Genomic DNA, 22,056 nt, shown 5'->3' on the forward strand with positions numbered 1-22,056 from the left:
TTATTTGAGGGTAGAAGACTTTGTCCCTCTACTTAATGAATTTGAATCCAAGAAGTTTACAATATAATTGGAGAATTTGATTCTTTATCCTTTTTTTTTTAATCTTAATAGAATAAGTTCTAATTCATAGAAATTTAAAGCTGGAAAAGACTTTAGAGAGTATGTAAATTAAAACCCTTATTTTATAGATTAAGAAATTTGATGTCCTAAGAGATGTCTTTGTCAGTTATTCATCTAATAAAAATTAAGATCCTACCTGATCATTAATGATGTTTTTTTAAACTTCTACACAATATTTGGTATTATTGACCATAGGGCTATAAACAAAACCACAAGGAGTTTTATACATTCAATTTGTATAACTCAATGGATGATATTTAAGATTCTTGTTTTTTTTTTTTTTTTTTTTTAATAATAACAACTCACTTTTTCATAGCATTTGAAATTTATAAAGTAGTTTTCCAATTATAGAACACTTAAATGTGATAGATGGTTCCAAATATTAATAATTCAAGGATATCTAACCTCCAAATGATGGATGAGGAAAAGTGTCAGGATAATCTGGTCATGACCTCCCCTTTGTTCCTCTCCTGACCCTAAAACCATACTCTTATTTTTTTCATTTTGATAATATTGAAATTTCTTCACAATGAGCTATGAAATTTTAATATTGTGAACTTTTGCCAGAAAATCAAAAGAATTGTTTTGCTTTATTCTGTTTTTAGACTGCGTTGGAAAACAGACATTATTTTGTCTAAAACTTTGAAAAAATTGCCAAAAGTAGTCATTTAGTGCATTATCTTGATGTTTTCACAGTGACAACATGCAAAGGTGTGACCACATTATTTTATGTATCTTTTAATAATAAAGATGGAGTTGTTCATAATAAACATTAAACAGGAATCTTTTAATAAAATTTCTTCAAAGCTTATGATTATTATGTAGTGTTTTTTTCCTACGATTTTTCTTTTCTTTTTCTTTTTTTTAAAAGGAAAGGCTTACTGCACAACTAGCAAATAAAGATAATGACCTACAAAAATGGCGAGAAGAAAGAGATCAGCTGGTTTTGGCATTAGAAGTACAGCTCAAAACACTAGTCTCTAGTAACACGCAAAAAGATAATGAAATTGAGCAACTAAAAAGGACCATATCAGAGGACTCCAAAAAGGTTAGCTTTCTTTGCTTTTCTTTTTTTCTTCATCTTCAGCCATAGGAATTGTAAGTTAACTTATTACCATAAAGATTTGAAGTTTAGGTTTATATAGGAGAAAGAGCCTTAGAATGGAAAGTAGACCATCCTAATTTTTATTTCATTGTAATTATTACACTATCCATTCATGGGTTGGTTATAATTGTCAAATAAGATGTAAATGTATGTAAAAAGCTTTGTAATCTTAAAGGGTTGCCTAAATGTGATCTATTATCTGTAAAAATTCATAGTTTGTGTTTCTTAATTCTATAAATATAATATTTCGTGTTCTGCAATTCTCCATTGTTTCCTGAGATTTTCTACATATTTTTTGATTTTCCTGATTTGTTACATGGGTTGTTGCATGGTAGGCATTATTCAGTCATTTTAAAAGTTTTTTTTTCCCCACATATTTTATTTTTATTATTTATAAGAATTAAATTTTTTTTCAACTGTTAAGCATTTATTTTTTTCTCCCTCTAATTTCTTTCCTCTCCACTACATTGATCAATCTTAAAAATTGTTCATTTTTTAAATGTGGATGTTATATTGTATAAATTACCCTTCAGTTCATTTTGCTTGGCATCAGTTCTCATATATCTTCCTTGATTTCTCTAAAATTGTCGCCAATTGTATTTTTTAGAAAGATGATATTTCTTGCTCCTATTATATTATATTCATTGCCATTTCACTTTTTAAAAGGTTTAAGGAATTAGAGGCAATCAAAACAAGCATTGATTTCTAGGATCTTGGATAAAATGATCAAGAAAAAGTTTGAAAATCCTTTTTATTATTAAGCTTTGGTTTGACCCGATAGAAATAACCCCCCCTCCCCCCCCCTCTCTCTCTCTCTCTCTCTCTCTCTCTCTCTCTCTCTCTCTCTCTCTCTCTCTCTCTCTCTTTCTCTTTCTCTCTCTTTTTTTTTTTTAAAGCATTTTCTCCCTATAGTTAAGTAAAGCTCCTTATTGTAATTATAACTGGTAGTATAGTGTTATTTCCCTGCTTTTCTAATTTAGCTTTGTTAAAAGTATTCCTTATCAGCCCTCCTTGATGATATCACAGATTAACAGTCATTACAAGGTTACCATTTAGTTGTTTGGAATGGCAGATGGGAAGGGGAAAACTCCCCCTCCCCAATTCTAGTTGGTGGCAGGAACGACTTTTCTCCTATATATTAGGTTCCTTTCTGTATTACAGCTTCATTTTTGTTTTACACTGGATGTGTGGGGTATTCAGGAAGGGCCAGCACCTCTGGGTGAGGGTTTGCTGAATCCTTTCCAGGGCTGCTCCTCCATCTTTGGTGTTCATCTGCCACTTAAGTTGCGTCTGTGGCTCCAAGAAGCCACACCTGGATAAAACCATCTTGGCAGTTGGACTACACCTGATGGGGATAACCAACAGGACTCACACCCTTCCATGTGCCAGGAACTTCCCTGGCAGAATCGGCAGAAGATAAAAGTTTGTTCTAAGGGGACCGAAGCCGGCACTGTGGAGCACCTAGATCTTAGTCAGATACTGAAGAGCCAAGGTCATCCACTGCATCCCATCTAGACTCTGCCACTAGTCTTGCCACTGAAAATGAATTTCTGGAAGAGGGAGGCTGATGACTTTGTGCAGTTCTGCCTCACTTAAATCCACTTCCTATGCCAAATCAAGACATCATCCATTAGATGGATCCTCTTCAAAAACAAAGGGCATAAGCCAGCAGTGGCCTGAACTGGGCATTCACAGAGTCATCCATTCTGACTAATCTTAGCAGCTGCTCTGGGATCAGATCTTTCTGACCTGGGGAATAATGGACCTCTGCTCTTAATACCAGGAAGCTGTCATCCGTCCATCTCCAGTCAATTTATACCCTTTAGAAAGACATTACAACCACCAGGCCTCTTCTGTTAATCCTTACTGGATAATCTTGCACCTGTGTTGGTTTCTATGGATTTTCTTTTTCATTCCCCAGAGGATGGATCAGTATCTGCTACTTCCTCAGTTCTTTTAACTCTTTATTTTCAGAAAAAAAGTTTCATACTTGTTTCTTATCTCCAAGGTTTTCCTTTCTTCCTTTGTTGGATGTTTTTCAACCTCCAACTTCATGATCAAGGTCAAACTCCATCTCTACCTTTTCAAATTCTTTTGGTTTTTTGGTTTTTGGTTTTCACACTTTATCCCTTTAAAGGAAACACTCCATCACCCCAATAACCTGCAGAATAGAGAGGTATTCTTCAATTCCCTTACCTTTTCTTTTAGTCCTGTAACTAAGGCAAGATATATTTTGCCATATAGTATAATTTGATATTGATTTTGATCTTTGTTCTAAGTTAATAGACTGACTAATGAGTTCTTTTAAAGCATTTAAGTGTAATCAATTCCACTTTTGACAAGTACTGAACAACATCATAGAAAATGAAATTGATTACACATAAATGTAAGGTTTCTTAACATTTATGTTTGTCCCAGATTCCTTTGAGAGACTGCTGAAGCCTATGGTTCCCTTTTGGAAATAATGTTTGTTTCCTGCATTCATAATTTAAAAGAAAAGCAAAATTTCAGTCAGAAGTTAGAAGAAAAATGAAACAGTTTTCTCATTTAATCACCAACACTCCCTACTGCCCCCTTCCCAAATCTAACCAAAGATCATAGATCCTATGTTAAGAAGTCCTGCCATAATGTAAAGGAAATGAATGGTAAAAGATTTAAATATTTTATCTGAGTGTATTGGGGGCTATTGACCTATTAGATCTAATTAGAAGTAAAGATAAAAAGGAGAAAATCCAGATTACAATTAAAACAACTTCACTCTGATGCAATAGTTAATGAAATTGTTTTGTATCTGGATAGGTTATTTCAGTTTTCTAAGGAAATATTCTATTTTTATTTTGAACTACCTTTTAGGGCTTACTTTTAAAATATGAAAGTGAAGGGAATTTGGTTTTATATAATTTTAAACATTTTGATGTGTAAAGATATCTCAACACAACTTACCTTTCAATTATTTTATCTGTTTAATGTTTTAAATACAGGATTATAAGCCTACAATTAAAGAATCGCAGACAGTGTTAGCTGACAAAGAAGTCCTTAAAAAGTTTAAAGAATTGAATTGTGAGAATTCTAATGCTTTGCAAGTAACACCTTTGACTGCAGCTGATATAGAGATGAATACGGGGGAACAGTTGTCTCCTAACATACAGGTAAAATGGAATTGAAGGTTTTCAGTTTTTAGAACAGGTGTTTATTAAAATATAATTGAATAATGACCATAAAAACACATCAGGATATAATTTGACATACATTTTGATGATGGGAATTTTAAACATTATTGTATTTTTTCAATATATCCTTAATGTGACTATAAAATAATGAATTTTTTTTTTTTTTTTTTTTTTTTTTTTTTTTTTTTTTCTGTAACATCTTCCTTTTCTTCCTGTCAAGTAACTGAATTCTAATTTTTGTAGAGTAGGTATACAGCAATTCAGGAATGGAATTAAAAATTGTTTTTTTCCCTAATCTCTTGTGATTTTGACACTTAATAAAGTATCAATGTTGAGAATAACAGCAATAATGAAAATTTTTATTTAGACAGCCATATGATGTTTTCATGGGAAAGTAAGTACTTCAGGAGAAGTAAGTAGGATGGGTTGAGAATGTGTTAGGTATCAAAATCTGAGTTGTTCTGCATGGATTATGAGATTTTAGATTTTTCCTCTACATTTGAGAGGAAGATCTTTTTATATTTCTGAGAATATAGCAAGATATTTTCATAACATCATTTGCCCAGAAACCATTTGTTACTAGCACATGACTTTGAAACTTTATCTTTACAATAGTGCATAAATATGCACATGTTTGTATGCATGTGTATGTTTATGAGGTATACACTGAAAAGTAATTATATGTGATTTCCAATAGTTACAGATTTTTCATGTTAGGTTGGCTTGTTCATTGGTTTAACATTAAGGGTGTCAGTTGAATAGTTGTTTACATGGAGGAACAGAGTGAAACACAGTCTACATGGAAGTAGATCCTGCCGGAATGATCAGAAGAGAGAAATGACTTATGAGATTATTATTGTCACCCGAATATGAATTAATAGGACCCAAGGCTAATTTAGCATGAAGTAAAACAGAAGGGGGGGAAAAATGGGAGACACCATAAAAGTGGAACTTGGGCTTCTTGCACTGGGAGAATAGCAACCGTGTGACTACATTGAAGAATTGGGAGAAGATAAATGCTTCATCTGCATAGTTTAGTCCAATTTACAATTTGTAAAAACCAGTTTGGGATTTATATTCCTTATCGAGAGTATTTAAAATATTTTTAAAAGTTTCATAGCTCATTTGAATCTTCTGCCTTAAGGAAAAGGACAAACAAAATCTGGATAACAGCAAGTCTGGAAATGCTCTTCCCAATTCTGACACAGTCAAGAGGGAGATGTCATCAAAGCCTTATCCAAGTGATGAGCTCTCCGTGGCTGAAACAGAGGTGGGTCTGTTGTTGGAGAACTAATGAATTTGATGGTGTTATCATCAGTGGTACTGATTTTCCAAAAATTATCTTGAGTTGACCAATACTTAAATGTTTAATTGAAAATGTTTATTTTCTTTTGAGAGAATATTTAACCATTTGATATGATATTAAACTATTCTTACTGGTCTAAAATCATAATTTTAGAAATTCCCAGTAGAGATTAACCCCAGGTTACTATCTTTATGTTATTCTTTGGGAATAGATAAGTCATATTTAATTCTTTTTAAAAGCTTTTTAAAATTTTTTTTAAAAATTCTGAACTTCAACAAACACCAAAAACCCATTTCAATATACAACATATATCACAAAAAGAGAATTGTGTATAAAACTGAAACTCCATTATAATGTACTTTTAAAAAAAATTATGTAACTAAACTCACTATCTTCAGAACTGTCCTCTTGTCTGTACTTACATCCGAACCATCTTATAGGCACTCTGCACCTTTTAAAATGCTTCAGAGGACTTGCTCTTTTGTTCATTTGTTATTATCCTTCTCCCTCAATCCCTCCCCCAGAAAAAGGACTTAAAAAATATACATGCTTGCTTTTTTTGTTTGTTTTTGTCATCCCCCCCCCCCCCTCCAATTGGTCTGATTTTTCTTGTGCAACACTATGATTGTGGAAATATGTATAGAGAAATTGCATATGTTTAACCTATTTGATTATTTGCTGTCTAAGGGAGAGATTAAAAAAAAAAAAAAGGAACACAAGGTTTTGCAAGAGCGAATGTTGAAAAATATTTACACATGTATTTTGAAAATAAAAGGCTAAAAACAAAAGCAACCCAAGAGACGTTAGATGACATGCCCAGGATCACACAGCTACTAAATTTCTGAGACTAGATTTAAACTCAGTATTCCAGGCCCAGAACTCTATTCCCTGCCCTCACCCAGCTGTTTTTAAAAGGAAAAAAAAAATCTGATTTTAATGAGGACAGGCTGCTTGGCTCGTGGCTGTAATGTTGGACTTCAAGTTAGGAATACTCTCTTCAGTATTTACTGTGCTGTCCTGGACAAGGTCACTTAATGTCTCTCAGACTCTGTTTACTTATCTATAAATAGCTTAATAAAAAGTATGACATCTCAAAAAAAAAAAAAGAATTAAAACAAAAACAAACCAAATTTGTAATGATTAAGCATATTCAAACAAAACATTCATACAATGGCCACATTCAAGAATATATGTTTCCTTCCACACCTTGAGTTCATCATCTCACCATCAAGTTATGGGTAATATTTTTTGTTATGGGTCCTCTGGAGATTGATCATTTAAAGTTGTTTTTCTTCACAGTGTTGACATTGTGTTAACTCTATATCAGTTCCTACTTCCTAGAATTCATTGAAGTCATTGGTTTCATCATTTCTTACGATGTTTTCATATTTCTTTACATTCACATGGCAATTCTTCAATTGAGGGTTTTTTTTTTTTTTTTCTTTTCCTCTTAATTTTCTCTTTAAGGTTTGTTTGTGATTACTCCCTCCCCATTGTTATCCTTCTTTTTTACCATTTCTTTTCCACTCTTGTTTCCTCAGTTGGACATATTTCTACTATGATACATGAAAGATAAAATAACTGAGGAAACAAAGGTGAGTTTCCAAGCACATCCATTTATTAATAAGCAAAATGTGCCAATTGCATAATAAATTGGAACCAGGCCCTCTCAGCCTTGGCACTGGACTCCAAATACAGGGAGAAACAGATGGTTGTATATTAAAAACAATGAATCAAACATGCCCTTGACTCTTGACTTGTTTTTTCCTTGTTTGTGGTGTTTTTTCTGGCACTTGAGAGCTCTGAATTTTGGCTATATCTTTGCTGGGACTTTCCTTTTGGCTTTTTTTTTTTTTTTCCCCCCCAGCAAGTGATTTGCCCTTTGTTTCTGATACATATGGGAAGTTTTCTTTTATGACTTCTTGAAATTTAATGTACAGGCTATTTTTTAAAATCAGTTTTCAAGAAGTTCAATGATTCTTAAATTTTCTCTGCTTGATCTCCTTTCCATATCACTTCTTTTGTAGCAGGCTCCTTTCTGTTGTTTTTTTTTTTTTTACTTCATTTCTTCTTAGTATTCATATACTCCTTGTGGAAATTTATTTTTTTTCTTTGGGTTTCTGCTTGCTATTATTGGTCATTTCCGGGTATATTGTAATTCTTTGTAGTAGTTTGCTTTTTTTATCTCATCAACCTTAGTTCCTGCACTTAAGGTTTTATGACTCTTGTATTTTTGAGTGGGGTAGATAGCCCTACTTAGTCTCAACCTGGATTCCTGAACTGTTCTTCACCTACTGGGATTAGGGCCCTCTGGAGTAGGGTGCTGGATTTTCGGGGAATTTTCCTGTGTTTCAAGATGCAGGCATACTGTACTGGTTGCTACTTCTGGTTCTTTTATTGTGGGATCCTCACAGTCCTGGGAATTTCTTGGAGCAGGTTTCTACTATTGATATCATCAGAAAAAAATTCTCTGCCCTGTTTATAGTAGAACTAGTGAGGCTGCCGTCTGGTTTACCTGAGCATGGGTGCTGTATTTTCCCCTTCTAGTACCTCCCCCTTTCCTTTCCCCCTTTCTCTCCTACTTTCCTGTAAGTTAAGACAAGTCTGATGAGATTAAAGTTCACACAATTCTCATTCTCTTCCCTTCTTTCCCTCACCTGTCATAGGATTGGGGTTTTTTTTGCCTCTTCATGTGATGTGATTTACCTCATTTTACAATCCATTTTCTACCCCTAGTTTCTTTTTTTTTTATATATCACAATAAAGTCAAATTATACCTACACCCTCTAAGTATACCACTAACAAAGATACATTTCTCAAGAGTTAAACTTATCTTCAGGGTTCTGTTGTTGCATAGAAGCTATCTATGGTCAGAACTCTTTTTGCTTTTTTACTAAGTTTTAAAGATTAAGCTCTGCTCTTGGGGTAAAGGGGGAGATTGTCCTGAGCTTCTTCTACAGGCCACAGCACTTTGAAAATGCCTTGGGACTGGTGCTTCTGGCCTAGTTCCCATGCTGGATGGGCCTGGGCAAGAACTGCTTGTTAAGCTGGGGTTCAGGGGTTCTCTATTTGCATTGCAGGTCTCATAGCTTATCTGCTGACTTCTGAACAAGCCAATGCCACAGTATTTTGGCTTACAGCCTCCCACTAGGTTTCCCCTAGTGCTCAGAAGTCTCTCCCCTCTGGGCCGCCTTGTGCTGTGCTTCTGCTGGGCTACAACTATTGAGACAGACCTTTCCCGAAGTTTTTCCAAAATAACTTCTGCTAGAAATTTGTTACACTCTGAATATTTGTGGGTTCTGTTGCCAAAACCCATGTAGAGGCTTGATTTGGTGTTAATCTGAGGGAAGCCAGGAAGAACTCAAAAGTCCTGTCTACTTTCTGCCATCTTGGCTCTGCCCCAGCCATACACTCTGCATTTCCCCAGGAATCCAGTTTCCTATTGTTTTGGAAGTTTGGCTGGTTTTTAGTAGTTGCCTGGTAGAAGAAATTACTTTAATATTTTTAAATTTCTTGATACTTAATGGTGTGATTTTAAAGGAAGTTTTATTTGAACTTTTTGATATAATTTTTTAATGTCTTCTCCATCTAAAAAGAACTTTTCCTTTTTACAGAAAAACAATTAAGTAAAACCAACACTTAATAACCAAATCTTGTAGTACATGCAGCCTTCTTTTCCTGTAGATCTTCAGCTCTTTAAAGAGTGGAAGAACTTACCTGTACTCCACCAACCATCTATTTTTGTCTTTCCCTTAAGAGGAAATTCACTATGGACACAAAGGACCAACAACCTGGGAAAATGTTGAAAGCCTGGAGCTTTCTTCAGAGAAGCTTTGACTATTCTGCTCATTAGGTTTTATAAACCCCCAGTATTAAGAGCTGTAGGGAAGCAGAAATATTAGATGATATGATGAGGGCAAAGAAAAGACTATTCCTTCCATGTAGTGTTCTGGTTGGTTTTCTGGAGGTCTTTGGACCAGCCTTTGTTTCAGTTGAATAATCACCCGAGACTAGCCAGGGATAAAGTCCAAATTCTTTATTATCTCCTTCCCAGTCTGTTTCCTTGCCTGGGGCCTAGGCTAGCTTTCTGGAGGTGCTCCAGAATGTGTCTTGGTTTCTGTGGGGGAGACAGGAAGACCACCAAGACTTGTGCTTTTTGTTTGATTAAGTAGTAGTGGTTGTTCCAGGCTGAAATTAAGCTTATGCAAGGAGAATCTGTTCATGTTACTAATATTAGCATTATATCTTCTATATAGCTATAGAATTGTTCAGGGATTTTGATATATTTTGGGGATTAAGTATAATATGAATTTGAGCTTTAACACTTTCTTAATTGATGGCTGTTTTTAGGCTTAATTGATAGGCTGTTTTTATTATCCTTCAAAGAAGTTTGTTTACAAACTCTTCCTTCCCCGAGTCTGTCCTGTCCACCATGGTGGTGGAAGATGGAATGAATGTCTCTGGCTGAGTTTGTCCCAGCTTATATACTCTATTATTCTTTTTTTCCCCCCTGAGGCTGGGGTTAAGTGACTTTCCTAGGGTCACACAGCTAGGAAGTGTTAAGTGTCTGAGACTAGATTTGAACTGGGGTCCTCCTGAATTCAGAGCCAGTGCTCTATCCACTGAACCACCTAGCTGCCCCTATATACTCTGTTATAATTACATCATCGTAGATGTGAATCTTGTAGAACTATATTAAGTACTAAGTACTTGTACTGACCTAGAGAACTATTAATCACCATGCTAAACTAGATAACCATTGTCTTATCAATTCCTCTGAGTTAACACTTTGTTTCAAGTATGTTTCTCTGGAGTTCTGGCTCATTACACTTCCACACTATTCTTCTATTCTCACTATGAATTTTGATTTGTGGATTCTGGTTCTCAATGGATCAATCAAGAGAATTGTTTGGATGTGACCACTTGGTGCCTTTTTTCCTTTCATTAGATGAATTAAGATTGCTTTTGGAATCCACAGGATAAAATTGTAAAAGAGAAATTAGATTCCTTCATCCATTACTTTCCGTATTTAATTGGTTGCTTTGTAAATCACTAATTTTATGGTAAACTCAAGATTATATTCATTAAGGAAAGAAAAAGGCCCTATGTACTGAGAAGGTTTATTATAAGGAAGATAATATTTGCAATCAGTAGAGGAACTAAACATGACTCACAACATTTCCCTGGTTAAACAGAAAAAAGGTCCCATTTCTGAGACTTATCAGTAGTATTTCCTTGGTCTTGTTCCTAGGGATTTGAGAGCAGTAATTGGCTAGGTGGGATGAATAGGATAGGATGGAAGGAGTCTACTTAAAAGGTATAATTCTGTTATCTGTAGGAATTAGGGTGCTATGAAACATTCCTTCATTTAGGCTGAGATAATAATTAACATGATTTTGGAAATGGCTAGATGTTCCCAGCAGAAAAAGGCAAAAATTGAAAAGGGCAGCAGATTGCACAGATAAACAGACTAAACCCATCAGTAGGAACTAACTCCAAACTGTTATTATCTCTAAATAATTTTTACCACCTCAGAGCCCTTGAGGCATGTTCTTTTGGGTAATGGATTATAAAGCCTTTGCTTTAAGCAGTTAGTTGGTTTCCTTAGGATTCTACCCTCTGGGAATGCTGACCTAGATAGAGATGGAAAGAAAAACTCCAACATGATTTTAATATTAGAGAGAAAAGTCCTCAATGTATCAGTGTTGCTTCCTCTAGATATTTGGTGAATGACATCACCATACTTTCTAGCAGGTGATATCGATTTATTGGCATTTACTGCATGGGGATTTTTACTTGCAATTACAAAAATCTTAGATGGAAAACATGCATTTGTATTCATTTTTAGGGGAGCTATTCAAACCAGACATGGAAAGCATTGTCTGAGCCATAATTTTGTCAACACTAATACATAATCTTATTATGAAATTAAATAAGTTTTTAAAGACTGTTTAATGTTTAAAATTATATTTATATAAATGATTATAAACAAAACATGCTGGTTTTGAGAAAGATACTAAGAGGTAAGAGTCAGGGGGATTTGTATGTTAATAAAAACCCCTCTCCCTGTGGACTATCCAAAGTTCATTGAGCAAGCATTTAAGTACCTACTATGCACTTGAACCTAATAAATGCTTGCTCAGTGAACTTTACTTTGGATAGTCTCCAGGAGCCACTGACAGTTTAGTAAGAATGTGATATGATCATCTGTGCTTTAGGACAATCACTAAATGGAAAAATGGATTAAAGTAGGAAGAGATGTGAGATGGGCAGGCTCAGAAGAAGCTATTATGATACCATCTAGAGTGAGGTAATAAGGACCTGCCCTAGAGGGGTGGTAGGGTCAGGGGAAAAGGACACGTTTTAGAGAGGCTAGAAAGGTGAAATTGGTAACAGTGTGAGATATTGAAGAATCTGGGGGGGCTCCAAAGATATGAACCTGGGGCATTAGGGGGATAGTGCTAGGGAGAGGGTTTAAGTTCAGTTCTCTCTTTTAGCTTGAGGGTAGGGACTAGTTCATTTCAGGTTTTGTATCCTCAATTCTTAGGCACATAATTGGTGCTTAGTGAAGGCTTGTTCATTGATTTAATTAGTTAATTAAATAATAATATGACTGGAAACCCCAAACTTAAGTCAATCAAAAGGCTCTCTGATTTGACAGGTAAATGGATGTGGGGCTATTGAGCTGAAGGTTGTTCTTCTTTCAGGACCACAAAGAAGCAGTGATTTTTCAGGTACAACAAAAATCTTGATGAACCCAGCCAGACCCTGGGGAATGACAATTAGTTATAGCTTGGCAATCATGGAACCTCAGAATGTTAAAGCTGGAAGGGGAAATCTTAGAAATTGGTTAGCATCAGGCCTATTTCCTCTCTTCTGTGTTTGAGTTAGTGTGCTATCTCATCTGGAATCCCTTTTTTCCCCATGTATTCTGAGTTTGCATGTTCTCTTTTCTGGTAAATAAATGCTAGGAAATAGGCTCTCATTTAGTCTATGAAGTAAGAAGTAGCTAGAGTAAGAAGAAAAAGAAACAAAGTGCTGCTATAACTAGGTAACAAGGTAATGTTGGGAGTGATTGAAGAAGGGGAAAATAATCAGCTGTAAGGTAAGATTTATCTCGGTCTTCATTCAGCAAGCATCTCTTATGTGCCAGACACTGCTGGTCACTAGATAAAAGACAACAAATGAAACAATCCTTGCCTCAGTTAGCTCATTCTATAGGGAAAGGAAACAACTTGTATAAAGAAAATTAAATACAAAACATATGTGGGGTAATTTGCAGGGGAGGACACCAAGATGGGCTCTTGTAGAAGGTATCATTTGAGCTCAATTTTGGAGAAATCTAGGGATTCTACAAAGAAGAGGAGAGAGATGGAATGTCTTGGAAGAGGGATGGCATAGGCCTGTTGGCTCGAACCTAGAGCTTTTTAAAAAAAATAGTCAAGGAGGTATTGAGCACTGGAAAGGACCAGGAGACTCAAGACCTCAGTTTGGGATTTAGAAATCAAATTATGTTTAGAAGTTAGCGAAAAACGCTAGGACCGAAGACAAAAGTCCCTAGCAGTAGTTTTAATGGAGTTAGGTTGCTGCAGGATCTTGATGTGGCTCATTGAGCCCTAAGACCTGGGGCAGGCTCTTTTATAGATGTTTAGTCTCACTTTGTTTCTAATAACCATAATCATTTGTGTATGTGCCCTTCTAGCTACACCACAAGCTAAATGACCAGGACAGGAACCACTAATATTTGTATCTCCTCTATTACTTACAAAAGTGCTTTATTATTATTATTTTTTTAATAACTCTTTGTATTTTACCCACGGTGCTTTATTTAATATTTGTTTAATTGAATTGAGGGCTTCTCTAGCAGTACACTTGAAACATTCAGTTTCACTTTGTCTCTACAGTTCCTTTTGATAATCCTAAGAAGGAACAGTCACTGTGATCCAAGGTATTTGTTAAAGTTGCCTTTTTTTTTTTTTTTTTTTTTTTTTGTCTTTCCATTTCAATTCTAGGATGGTTCAGTCGTAGTCCTTGACTCTTCTGAAGTATCTACAGAAAATGAACACACAACTCGGTTTCCAAAATCAGAATTAGAGATCCAGTTTACACCTCTGCAGCCTAACAAGGTGTCAGTGAAACATGCTGGTAGTTCTATTCCAGTAACAGTTAAAATAGCCAAGCCAAGGAAGAGGAAGAGTAGTGAGATGGAAGAGGTAAGTCTTTCTCTGACAAGTCAGCTTCCAAAAAACATTGCTCCTGTTTTATCTTCTCCAGAATTCTCATAGACCTGCTGAATTTTAGTTGTATCTAAAGTCTCTAGAATCACACTTTAAATGTGAATTTTAGAAAAAGTCCAAGTTTTATTTATGATGGACTTGATGCTTTCAGAAGCTGCTGACAGCTATCATAAGCACAGATTCCAGAATTATACAAAAAAATGACCTGACACAGGCAAGAGATGAAGAATAAAGTTGTCAAAGAGAAAATATGCCTTGGTGCTTTTGCTGGCTCTGATTAGTATGTGTACTCCCCTTTTTCTACCTGCTCTTCACAGAGAGTCTAGCCTAGACCCTCCCTATCACTGTGCTGGGAGTTTTTGTGTGTCCATGCTATTTCCATTACTACATCTCTTCTGTTATATTTCCAAGGAAGAAGCATAAACCTTGTACTGTAGCTGTTTATGGAGCAAAGGCTCTTTTGGTTGAAATGCCATCTCTTCCACAGGTTAAATTTCTCCTAAAATGCTTTCATGAGGCCTGTTTCTTTCATTGCAATATACAGGGGCCCAACCATAATCTCCCACATGGGATTGCACTTTTTCCTTAGTATTCTACTTGTGTGGGTCAATTTAAAATGGCAGACTTTAATGATCCTTGCTGTGGATATGAGTAAAAAGTGGCCCAATATTTAATAAGGATTTATTTATTTATTATTAATATTTAATATTCTAAGAAGTTCTACAGTTTTCTGGGGTTTGATGTAGCTAGCCCGATGTTGTATGCAAGTAAGAAAATCTGGAGGGACCTTATCATGCTTAGTGAATCCCTCTTCAACTTGGACTCTGTGCTGAATCTCCCACATATAACTGAACACATCTTTTTTGGGGATTTAAAATAGATTTTTATTGATATCTTTATTATCTAAATATATCCCCATATCTTTTCTCGTCCTTTCCCCAAGAACCATTCCTCTGACAAATAATGTTTTAAAGAGGAAGGAGAGGTAAAAAATGAGCAAATCAGATCACCTAGTGAAAAAAAAAATGTAATATTATATTCAGTGTTCCATACCAGTGAACCTTGATCTCTGCCAAGGAATTGGGAGAGTTGTCAGATTTGTTTTTTCCTTTTTTTTTTTTTTTTTTTTTTTTTTTTTTTTTTTAGGCTGGGGTTAAGTGACTTAGATTTGTTTTTTAATAATTTCACAACATTTGGTCTTGATTATTTTGTGATTGTTCTTTCTGTTTATATTGTAGTCATATGTATTATTTTCCTGGCTTTGTTTACTTGCATTAGTTCACATAAATTTTCCCATGCCTCTCTCTATTCATCATTTTTTTCATTTCTACAGCACAGTAATATCCCCTTACATCATAGAATACTGTAGTGTGCTTTCTAGAGCCTCTGATTTGGGGTGTCAAAATGCACTTTGCTTTCTAAAGCCCCCATGCTGGGGTGCCAAAATATGCTATCCGGACTAGCTCTCTGGAGGATCTTGGGACTAGCCCAAGTCCTTGGTCTTAGTGGAGGCGTGAAGAGGCAGGGAACTCAGGAGGGTGGTCAAAGATGAAGTCCATTTATTTCCAGTCCTCTCAGCCCCTAAATATCTTAGTACAATTGCATCACTACAGCACATTGAGTATGTGCTAACTATAACATCCTTTTATTAATATGTAAATGCCTCTCTTACTGTATCTCTGCTTTAAATAGAACATAGGTTGTCATCTGCTGCCCCTCCATCCCCCACCCCTTACCCCAGCTTCTCAGGAAGGTGGAGATGCCCCAAGGGAGATGAGAGCCACACATCTTCAGCAGGTTCCCTCAGGGCTGAAGGGTCTAATACCTCACTGAGAGTTGCCCCCGTCTATGGCTCTCTACAAAACACAAATTTGTTTAGCCATTCCCCATGGAATTTACTTTGTCATTCTTTACAAAAAGTGCAGCCATCATTATTTCATTGTCTTTGAGGACTTTTTGTCCATCATCTCTTTAGGGTGTATGCCTAGCAGAAGAATCTTTAGTTTGTGGCTATTTCAGACATGTGGGGGTGTACGGCATTTAAGGGCTGAATTATTAGGGTTGAAGATGGAGTGAGATATATGATATATCCACTAAAGAATGAATTAAAAAAAGAAAGTTGTCTTTTCTTCCAATTGTTTTCTATTTAACAGGTTTAGATTTTATATTTTATGGTATCTTTTTGACATTGGAGTTAATAAGTTAATATCTTAAGTAACAACATAGATTTTTTTAAGATTTCAGAGAAGTCAGTGAAGAATAATTTCACAGTAAACTAATATTGTAAATTTTTTTCCAGAACTTTGTGAAGCATGAAAATAAGAAAAATGTTACCACACCCAGATCTAAATTGCCAGGCTCAGATGGTTGCAGTTCTATCAAAAAGGAACAAAAGGTTAATATTTTAACTCTCTAATAGTAACTATTAACCTGAATTTTATTTGCAAAATTTAAAAATGATAATGAAGTACCATTATCAATTATTATTTCAAATTCAAAATATTAATTTATTAAGTTGTAACATTTAAGCTCTATGTGGAATACCTCTGGTGCAACAAATTTGATTGAATATAACAGATCAAATATATAGGATACTTTGTCATATTCAGCTTGATTTTTTAACATTCTTGTGTTATTCCCTGCCTTCATCACCTCAGTCTCCAGCTTCGATCCCTGTATACCTGTCTATTACTCTTGTGTGGTGACGTCTGCTTTCTCATAGTCCTCTGTTAAGTAGTCATTGAAGCTTTCTCTTCTAATTTGGCCCATGCTCTTATCTCCATTTTAATTTCCTTTCCTTGACCTTGTCCCTAAAGAGAGCATGATTGCCCATGATTGGCATAAATTATAATCTATTTTCATTGTGAAAAGATCAAAATTAATATTATTTCTACTTTCTACTATATTGATTTCCACTATATTGATTCTACAATGTAATTGATTTTATGCTGTATTGGTTTTTTTTATAATTAAGTCTGCATCTGCCTAAAACCATCTGTCTATGTCCTTGAGCTCAAGAATTAAGTTTTCCTTTTGAATTAATTTAAAGTTATAATTAATGGGGAGAACTATTACCCTATTGTACCTTCATCTCCAGGAAATTCTAAGACATATAATTGTTATTTTTAAATGTTTCCACAAGGAATATTGTCCACCCTTGCCCAACATTGTATGGTTAAGGAGGGTTTCATCTCCTTAAGAAACTTTTCTTGGAGTCACAAAGTTTGCTATCCCTGGTCCACTAACAATGTTCTCAGGAATATTCTTTAATGACAGCCCCACTTAGGCGCTTTCCTTGATGTAATTAATCATGTTTTTCCTACCCAATTGTGTCTCTTCTCTAACCAACCAATCATGTTGTCTTTCCTCGTCCAACTCTGTTCTTTTTTCTCTTGTACTCTCCAAATTCTATGATGGTTAGTAAACCCTACCTTGGGATCTTTAGTTATTAAGAGCCCACAGGCCCAATTTATTGGTCACTACTAGCTTAATTAATAAACTGACCATTATTTCTCAATTTAGCTTAATTTTCAAACACGACAATTGGTAGACTACAAAGGGACTCAGTGATTTGTTAAAAAACAAAACAAAACAAAACAGAAATTGTTTATACTAAACCTTATAGGAAATATCAAAGTTGTCAGTTAATTTTGTATTTATTAGTTTTTAGTTATACTCATTTTTGAGTTGAAGCCAAAAAAAAGTTTTACTATGCTAAATAATAAAGGAATGAGGAAGAACCGTAGTCATTTAATTCCCGGTATTTTTCTACCTTTTTATAAATTTTTGAGAAATAAAAATGTTCGTGTGCTATTAGATTTCCACTACCCTGTCATCCAGAAAGGCATATTATTCTTTACGGAATCAGGTATCTACTCTCAGCACAAAGTCATCCACTAAGAAAAAAGATGGAACACTGCAAAAGTTTGGAGATTTCTTGCAACATTCGCCAACAATTCTTCATTCAAAAGGTTTGTAAAAAAATTAGTTCCATGGATAAAAATCTAGTAAAATTTCCCTGACTTTTCCCTTAAAGAAAATCTCATGTATCTTTTTTTTTTTTTTTTTTGATGGGGGGGGGAGAGAGGGGAAGACAGGAAGGGAGGCATGATCCTAGTTAAATCTCTTCCTTGTATTTATTTATTTATTTTTTTGAAATAAAGCTCTAACAGTTTTAATGTCACACATCCCTATTGATTGAAAGGAAAATGCATCAGAGGAAAAGTTGGTGGAAACAGCTTTCTGGAACACATTGCACCCTGGCTGCCTTCTCCAGTATTGGCTGCTGCTTCTCTCACGATCTCTGAGCACACTCTGCCAGGAAGAGGAGCATGTACACTTCACTCACTAAGGATTTATTGATCTGTGCTCATCTGCCTGACTTTATAGGACACTGGGGTGTCCTGAGACAACTTCTCCTTATGAGGTTCTCTCTCTGTCTGTCAGCATCTTAGGTTCTTGTCACCATGGCCATCTGTTGGCATCTGGGTTATTTATCTAAGAGTTCAGAAGTTGGCCTGCACTTCTTCTTTCCAGCCCAATCTCTTGCCTAATATGTGGGGACTCTTGCATTTATGTTGATATCCCTTCAAACTCAGGTGCCTCTCACTTGATTTTCAGCTACCATAGCTTACATCTTCACTCCATCTCAGCTACCTAGATGAACAACCACATGCTTCGTCTTGCCATTTTTCTGTAGTTTCCTTGATCTAATGTTCTGAAATTTCTCTCTGATCATAGTATCCTATTTTTTTATCTTCTGCTTTACTCTTCATAAGATTATTCTTTGTTTTCATTGCAACCCTTAGTCTCTCCCTGTTCTGATCCTTCATCCTTGCTCTGACTTTACTGTCCTTCCTTAAAATGCCTGACTTTATAGTTGACCACTTCAATGATATATCCTCCTCAGTCCTGGAATCCTTTGTCCTAGCACTACTGGTTCCTTGCCAGATCCCAGTGCTGAGATATGCTGAATCTTTGACAATTCCTACACTTTAATGTGAGTGTTCCTTAAATTTTGTCATGGGTTCTCTCATCTTTGTAAATTCTGTCCTTTGGTACTCACATCTGTTCTCTCTGGTTAGAATATCTAATCATAAAAAGCTTCTTATTGCCTTTAGGATAAAATTCAAATCCCTTAGCCTGATACTAATTTACTTTTTGTTATTATTTTTAGTTCTTTAAACTTAATTTCTCTCCCATTTCTTTCTCCTCCTTTATATTACTCCTATCAGAAGCAAAACGTGTAACAAATATATAGAGCCAAGCAAAACAATTCTGCCTTTGACCTTGTCTAAAAAAGTATGTCTTGGTTTCCGCTCCGAGAGGATGAGGCTGACATGATTCATTACTTATCCTCTGAAATCATAGTTGATTATTGCTCGATCAGAGTTCCGAAGTCCTTCAAAGTTATTTGTCTTTCACGTATTGTTAATGTACAAATTATTCTCTCTTGTCTACTACACTCTGTATCATTTCATTTGAGTTTTCTCAGGCTTCTCTGTAACCATTTCCTGCATCATTTCTTTCATTCCTATGGTATCCCATGAGCATATGGGGTGTTCAGGGAGAACCAGCACCTCTGTTGTAAGAGCTTGCTCTGTCTTCTTTAGGGCTGCTAAACCTTTGTTTTTCCTTGATTCCCTGTGGTTCTTATCTGTGGTTCAAAAACTGTTAGGACATAGTAAAACTGTCTTGGCCGACGGACTAAACTAGATTGAGAGTAATTGCAAGTCTTAAAGCAGTCATTGACTTAGGAGCTGTCCCCTAACTTCCCCCAGCAGAATGGGTAAACGAGAATTATTTGCTCCAGTGGACATGAAGAGGTGGCCGAAGCAGGCTCTGTGAAGTGCTCAGAGGTTGGTTAGACATCAGAGATGCCAAGGTCATCCACTACCTCCCAGACCATCGCCAGTCATCTTGAATTTTGTCCTGTCACTGGACTTCGATGACTCTGGAAGAGAGAATAAGACGAATGGCTTTGGGACACTTTTTCATAAAAATACAATTCATGAGCAAGTCAGAACATCACCTGTGATGCTATTAGTTATCTTCAAAAAAATGAAAGATAAGAGCAACAATTCTATCACATTTATATGACATAGTTTATTTATCTATTTCCAAATTAATGAGCACCCCCTCAGTTTGCTACTCTTTGCCACCATAAAAACATCAGCTCAATATTTAAAGCCTTATTTCATATTATTATCTTTTTACATACTCTATCTTTCTGTCAAACTGATCTCCTAGCTATTCTTAAGATAAAACATTCCATTTCCTACTTCTGTGGCTGTCCCTGCGGGAGGCACTACTTCCTCCTCACCCCATCCCCTTTCTCCTTACAACTTCCCAGCTTCCTTCAAAGTTCAGCACATCTATTGCCTTCTCTTTTCTGATCCTTCTGGTTGTTAATGTCCTCTCTTTTTCCTGAAACAACTTTGTAAAATATAAACTTCTTTAGGGCAGGGGCTAATTTGTTTCTGTCTGTATTTCTTAGCTCCTGGCACAGTGTCTTCTATATGCAGGAACTTATTAGTCAAAATTGTTGAGAACAGGATTGGAAGTCTTTAATACCTTCTCTTTCCAAAGTACCATTTCAGGAGTCATCTCTGATACTTTTTTAAGAAATACACTCTAGTTTCAGGAGAGTTTTCCCTGGAATGTCGTTCCCCTCCCCCCCAGGTAATATAAATTGTTTTGTTATTTGAATTTTAAGAAATTAAACTTCACTTTCTAGCAAAGAAGCTGATGGAAAAAATGAGCCCTTCAAAGCTTGCTATTGCTGAGACAGGTAAAGAAAATGGATCCCGACCAAAGCGAGCCAAACGGAAATTGTATACAAGTGAGATTTCCACTCCTTTAGATATTGCTGGCCAAGTGGTAAGTAAAATTCCTGTGTCTGGGATTTGGCAGTCAGGAATATGTTAACATTCCAAATCTTAGTATGATTTTTTTATCCTAACCAAATGTATAAGAAACAAATACTTTATACACAGCTATAGGAATGCATTTTCAAAAAAATAATAACCATTCTTAAAAAGAAATGATAGCCAGTACAGAAACAGGTGGTGGACTAGATTTGGCCTGCAGGCCATAGTTTACTTTGGGAAAGACACAAAAAATTAAGAATCCCCAGCATAAAGAGTGTGCTCATAAGGTTTTCAGATGATTCAAAACTGGAAGAGGTTGCTAACAAAATAAACAGCAGATTCAGTATCCAAAGAGTTATTGATAAACTAGCACTTTGGACCAAATTGAATAAGGTGAAATTTAATAGGCTAAGAAGATGCTCTCATTAAATTACAATTAAGGGATAAATACAATTTTAAACTTGGTTCAAAAAATTCACTTCATAAGGATCTGGGGAAGCATCAGGGAGCAAAGCGAAATATGGGAAGTTTAGCACAAAGTAGAGAAGATTTTTGGGAAATTTGACAGCTGTTTCTTAGTATTTGAAGAACTATCACGTGAAAAATTTGCTAGGTTTGCTCTACTTCAGAGAAGCAAATTAAGGCTTAATGTAAGTAAAAACAATTTAATGATGAAAATTGATTGGATCAAATAGTCTTGGAAGATGTAGGTGGTGTATTCTCCCTCGCTTGATATTGAAACAAACTAGACCACTACTTTGGGGATAGCTGTTGTAGTGAAAATCCTGTTTTAAGTTTAGGTTGGACCACAACATCTTCTGGGAATCCATTCAACTCTGAATTTCTATGATGCTATAACCCACTGTTATTATCACTTCTGCTGTTGGGACATAAATAAATAGCTAAAAAAAAGAAAATCTTTTCAAAGTAGAACCCAGTCTCTTCTCTATCCTTTTTCTATGAAATTGAATTATAAATGACTATAAGAAAAGTTCTGATTTTTCACATGTATATTTGCTTGTTTGAATAAGCAGAGAAAGTTGAATGGAAATGCAATTATAGAAGAGAATTGAGCAGGAAATAATCTATAAACATTTTGAAAGATCTGCTAGCAACAGTGGCAGTCTGCCAAAGGAAAGAAACTTGCAAGTGGCAGAACTGGGAGGGGAAAGTGGAAGCTGTCTAATTATTTTGAAATGTATTTGTATGTTGCTGACTTTCCTGTCCATAATCCTTTGCTTATTAGAAT

The 22,056-nt window shown here is 35.5% G+C and overlaps 1 protein-coding gene across 3 annotated transcripts in view; it reads left to right on the forward strand.

Annotated features, from left to right (window-relative positions):
• Window positions 1-22,056, forward strand: part of KIF20B (kinesin family member 20B) — an 89,750-nt gene that overhangs the window by 66,281 nt on the left and 1,413 nt on the right. For 2 of the 3 annotated variants that reach the window (XM_074295822.1, XM_074295824.1), the window contains 7 exons: window positions 992-1,168; window positions 4,207-4,374; window positions 5,540-5,665; window positions 13,714-13,914; window positions 16,238-16,333; window positions 17,756-17,909; window positions 20,675-20,817. In XM_074295822.1, coding sequence (XP_074151923.1) covers window positions 992-1,168; window positions 4,207-4,374; window positions 5,540-5,665; window positions 13,714-13,914; window positions 16,238-16,333; window positions 17,756-17,909; window positions 20,675-20,817 — 1,065 coding nt within the window. The remainder of the gene's footprint in view (window positions 1-991; window positions 1,169-4,206; window positions 4,375-5,539; window positions 5,666-13,713; window positions 13,915-16,237; window positions 16,334-17,755; window positions 17,910-20,674; window positions 20,818-22,056) is intronic. The other variant, XM_074295823.1, reaches the window with a different exon arrangement.

The sequence above is a fragment of the Sminthopsis crassicaudata genome, chromosome 2 (assembly GCF_048593235.1).
Source record: "Sminthopsis crassicaudata isolate SCR6 chromosome 2, ASM4859323v1, whole genome shotgun sequence".
NCBI lineage: Eukaryota > Metazoa > Chordata > Mammalia > Dasyuromorphia > Dasyuridae > Sminthopsis > Sminthopsis crassicaudata.